This window comes from Varanus komodoensis, unplaced genomic scaffold (assembly GCF_004798865.1).
Source record: "Varanus komodoensis strain SLA01 unplaced genomic scaffold, ASM479886v1 scaffold3, whole genome shotgun sequence".
NCBI classification, from domain to species: domain Eukaryota; kingdom Metazoa; phylum Chordata; class Lepidosauria; order Squamata; family Varanidae; genus Varanus; species Varanus komodoensis.
Genome location: NW_025335761.1, coordinates 35,177,273 through 35,182,199, shown reverse-complemented (window position 1 = coordinate 35,182,199; position 4,927 = coordinate 35,177,273). Strand labels below are relative to the sequence as shown.

The following is a 4,927-nucleotide window of genomic DNA, read 5'->3' as shown; positions in this document are numbered from 1 at the left end:
GGAAAGACGGACGCAGCACAGCCGTGATCACGCACGTCTTCCTTGAACGAATGCCACTGTGATCGTGGCCATCTCCCCACTCGGGGTGGGGGGGGGAAGATGGCTGCGATCTTGGCCGCCACCCAAAGTGGAGTTCGTGACCCAAGTCAAAATTTTCATGAAATTTTTGTTTGTGACCCAAGGCGTTCGTGAGCCAAGGTACCACTGCATTCCCTCCCATAAGAGGTCCCTTCCAATATTATGTAAAGGAGTATCACAAGAAAATTTAATTGAGATGGCTGTAACAAGAGAAAAGATTCAAATAGTAAAGGATACATCATGGGTCCTCAAACTACAGCACGCAGGATGGATCTGGCCCACCATGGCCATCCATCTGGCCTGTGCCGCTGTTCACCGCCCGCGTGCGCGCTTGCTGTGTGGGCAGGGAGGTGGTGACTCGCTCGCGCGGAGATGGTTTTGGACTCACTGGGAGATCTTCGAGCAGGCGAGCCACCGCTGTGCGTGCCTGATGCTGCCTCGCCTGTGCCCGATGGCACCTCACCAGCCCGTGACAGTCACTGCAGCCTTTCAAATGGCCCCCTATTGAAAAAGTTTTGAGGACCGCTGGGATACATTCTTAAAGACACACTTTTAAATAATAAGGAGTATTTATTCTGGAACACAAGGCATGGGAATAGATGGCATTTTTTTCCTGAAGAGACCTGTCTAAGAAAGCAGTCCTGCTCCAGAGGAAGTAAATTAGAAACAGAGGAAGTGATCAGTTCAGTGTTCTGGAATATGGCAATATGACATAGCAGGGTTGACTTGGATTCTTTCCAATAGATGGTTAAAATCTGGGAGCTCCATAGTCATCAGGCATCCGTTCAATGTTATATCTACATGAAAAAGAAACATTGAGAAGTGGTCTATCATTCTTCCATTTTGATATGCAGCAAGCTCACATGAAGACTCCATATTTCTTAGAATTATATAACCCTTAGAGCCATTTGTAGAAGTAAAAGATGCTGAACCATTCAGTAAACAAAGCAATAACAAGGGCTGAAGGAAGGAGCTATGCATTATTTATAATCCATTTTTCCTGTTAACTAATATAGCACCATCAGTCTGTAATTGTTCTGAACTGCCCAGAGAGCTTTGGCTACTGGACCCTATAGAAATAAAATTAAAAAATACATATACTTTATATAGTAATCAAATAAATGCAGATCCCTTCCCTCAAAAAGTTATAAATCTCACTTTCAATACCAAGGGAAGTTTATACAGGTAAAGGAGGGAAGCAATTAGCAAAAATAACCATTTATGCGTAACTGCAAATGTACATATTGGGTTCCAATCCTATACATGCCATTGATTTCAATGAGGATTACATCTGAGTAGACATTCATACGATTGTAGTGTAAGATAATTCAGGTGTCACTACACAATTGTATATTAACCTAGATCAAATGGGTACCAATGGTTTACTCCAGCATATTTTACCATAGAACCACTGCAAATATAAGTGTGATGTGGTTTCTGTTACTATCATGCCTTTCCTTACACAAGTGAGTAACTGCAAACAGGTGCAGATATATAAATACGCTGGCAAAGATACTCTATTACAAAACAAACTGCAAATTCATTTTGTCATCAGATATTACTTTAAATTTAGAACCCTCTAAACTTGTGGGTTTCCAAGAATCCACTGCTCTAGCAGGCTGCACACAGAAGGGTGCAAAGAGCAATAAAGTAATTTTTACTCCTCCATCCTTTTTGCTCTCTCTAAGGAGGCCCCTGAGCCCATGCAGAGTTGACACACTGCCAGGCATAGTTCTGGGATTGGGAGGCAATAGGACTTTTCATATCCTGGCCCCTTCCCTCCCACTACAACACCTCCTTTTTACGTCTATGGGATCCCCCAAATGCTGCTTTTGCAAACTTGGAAAGCAGGTGCCACGAGCTTTTCTGTGGCTGCTGTGACAAGGTGTAGGAGGTAATAGATTTTGGAACCTCACTTTTGAAATCATAGCAGCCTCCAAGGCTTTGGGATGATATTCAAGGATCACAGAATTGTACCCTTATTCATTCAGTTTTTATTGCCCTATAGTCTTTTTATTGCCATATTTTATCTCCCCTATGTGCCCTCGTGCTCCGTGAGATCTGAGTCAGAGGCCCTCCTCTGGGAACTGTCCTTGAAATGGATCAAGAGGGTGACTACCCGGAGGAGAGCCGTCTCTGCAGTGGCGCCCCAACTGTGGAACATGCTCCTCAGAGAGGTCTGCCTGGCACCAATACTTCTTTCCTTTCGGCAGCAGGTAAAAACCTCTTTATTCTTACAGTATTTTAATTGTTAACTTGTTTTATTTAGTGGGTTATATTTTAACACTGGATACGAGGCAACTGTTATTCTTATCTCTATTTTTAGGATTAATTTGCTGTAAACCGTTCCAAGATGTCTAAGTATGGGATGGTATAGAAAAGCTTTAAATAAATAGTCAAAATTCTTTGGGTGTCAAAACACTATAAAACCAATATTAAAAGACATTAAAAAATTACAATTGCAAAAATATTTTAAAAAATAAAAGAATGAGTAAAACCCAACATAAATCCTATTTAGAGTAGACACCATGAATTGGTATTTCCCATTTAGGAGCTTACCTACCTGTGGTTAGAAATATACATTATTGGGACTCCTGGAATTTTTCGTATCCTTCGTTTGAGGTCTCTGTCTACAGTAGCCACTATGTAACACTTGTGCTGTAAGAGAAAGGGACAATCTCATATTTAGAAAAAAATGCTTCCATTACTTTGATCACTGATTGCCAGAGAATATCTATTTCAAAAAGACTAGTGCTGGGACAAACAACAAACCTTTCTCCTTTAAAACCTAGGATTTCCAGTGTCATGTGCTGGAGTGATGAGAAAATTTACAGTCGGTTGTTCGCAATAATAACAACTTCTTCCAAGGCAATATTAACTTCAACGGAAGGATAGCTTTCGTCAGGTTATTAACACTGACAGAATTTAAACATTTCTAAATAATCTGACATCAACAGTTCAGTAGAAAAATTCCAGGAGGTACCTGAGTGACTCTCTGTACCAAACAGTCATCTGCATAGGTTCCTTTGTGGGTGCATGGCAAGCGCTCAAATCGTGGGTCTTTTGCTATCCTATGAAATCAATAAAACTGAACATTAGAATAGCATCTCTACAAATGACAAATTACAAGACTTAGGAAATTCCTAGCAAAAACAATCTTTTCCTTCTTTTCTTCATTCCAAACTGGTTGCACTTAAATCCAAGAGACACATAGTTATACCTCAATTTTTACAGAGAAATATTGGTATTATTATGATTTAACTGAATTGCACTCAGAAAACAATTGGCAACCAATGCAGGTCTTTCAGGACAGGTACAATATGGTCCCAATACTGTGCACTGGCTAACCATGAATGATACATTAAGAAAAGCCATGGTGTGCCATTGGTTCATCAACTATGGGCTGTTTGTGGTTAACAATCTATAGTTTGTAATTAAATCTGGGTTCATACAACACAACACTCCATGTTTTGATAACAATACACACTCAGCCTTGAACATGCATTATCCTGTTGTGTGAATCCAGTCATCGACTGTTTTCAATTTAAAAAGTGTTTCTGGCTACTTAAGGAACCATCCTGTCTGTCGCATGTGCACAGCTTTTATGCTACTGCCTAACCCCAAGAAAATGCAGTAATAAGAAACTTTCTGTACATAACTACAAAGTTATGAGAAGACTTTACTGCATAATTTTCTTAATCTTTTACATTGCTTAACTACTCCTATCTGATGCTGAGACATAGTGAATGTTACATGTGACCTAGACACCCACCTTACCTAAAGGCAGCCCAAATGGTGGTCTCTGACACTTTCACCCTCTGGGAAAACATTTTCTGATCTCTGGCAAAAAACCTATTGCTTCCACTTTCCCTAAGGAAGTAATCTATGTTGTCTTGTATGTCACCCTGAAAGCTTTGGCTATAGCACAACTCAAAGTATAATAATAATGCTTCTAAAGCTTTTGACCTATACAAAATTGCCTGATATTTCTTAATGCATAGCTACCCTCATAGGTGTCTGAGAGTTTAAGTTCAAAAGTCTACTGTGAATTTCAAATATTTAGGAATACGGAAACCTTTTGTTTCCTTTTGCACTTTCTGTCTTCAGTCATATCCCCTTTTTCTTCTTTGTAACAGAATGAACTTCTAACAAGTAAGAGTACAATGTAGAGAATTATCTACTGGGCCTGGACAGTGTTCCGATCTATATTAGAAAGGGAGGTAGAACTGTGCCTTTGTCCAGCAGGAATTGGGAAGATATGCAGTCTTGTTATGCTTTTAAGTGGCACATCTTGCCTAGGAAGCAAAGGGAGTATGAGGTTGTAGTGACCTCTCCCAATATAATGTGGTACTGCCAGGAATTACATCTTGAATCTAGGGTGAGCCTCTGCTCTTCATATTCATATTTTAGGAGGAGGAGCGCTTACGTCCATATATGCCCGGGCACCCCCTGAGATCAGCGGGAGAGGCCCTTCTCCGGGAACCCTCCGTGAAAGAAATTAGGAGGGTGGGTACTCGGAGGAGGGCTTTCTCTGCGGTGGCGCCTAAGTTATGGAACGCGCTCCCTAGAGAGGTCCGCCTGGCGCCGTCGTTATGTTTTTCGGCGCCAGGCAAAGACCTTTTTATTTAAGCGGCATTTTAACTGTTAGTATTACTAGATTTTATCTGGCCAGGGCGGCTAATCCAGGTGAGGCAGTGGCTGTGCTGAACCGGTGCTTGGCCGAGGTAAGGGAATGGATGAGGGCCAATAAGCTGAAACTCAACCCAGACAAGACGGAGGTCCTGTTGGTTGGCGGATCGGGTTTCGGAGAGGGTGGATTTGACCTGGTCCTGAATGGTGCAACCCTCCC

At 41.4% G+C, this 4,927-nt stretch overlaps 1 protein-coding gene across 1 annotated transcript in view; it reads right to left on the bottom strand.

Annotated features, from left to right (window-relative positions):
• Positions 1-628: 628 nt before the first annotated feature.
• Positions 629-4,927, bottom strand: part of FCF1 (FCF1 rRNA-processing protein) — a 9,011-nt gene continuing 4,712 nt past the window's right edge. The window contains exons 4-6 of the mRNA XM_044435795.1: positions 3,062-3,149; positions 2,642-2,736; positions 629-875 (exon numbers count right to left, since the gene is read on the bottom strand). Of these exons, the coding sequence (XP_044291730.1) occupies positions 827-875; positions 2,642-2,736; positions 3,062-3,149 (232 nt within the window). The 3' untranslated portion in view covers positions 629-826. The remainder of the gene's footprint in view (positions 876-2,641; positions 2,737-3,061; positions 3,150-4,927) is intronic.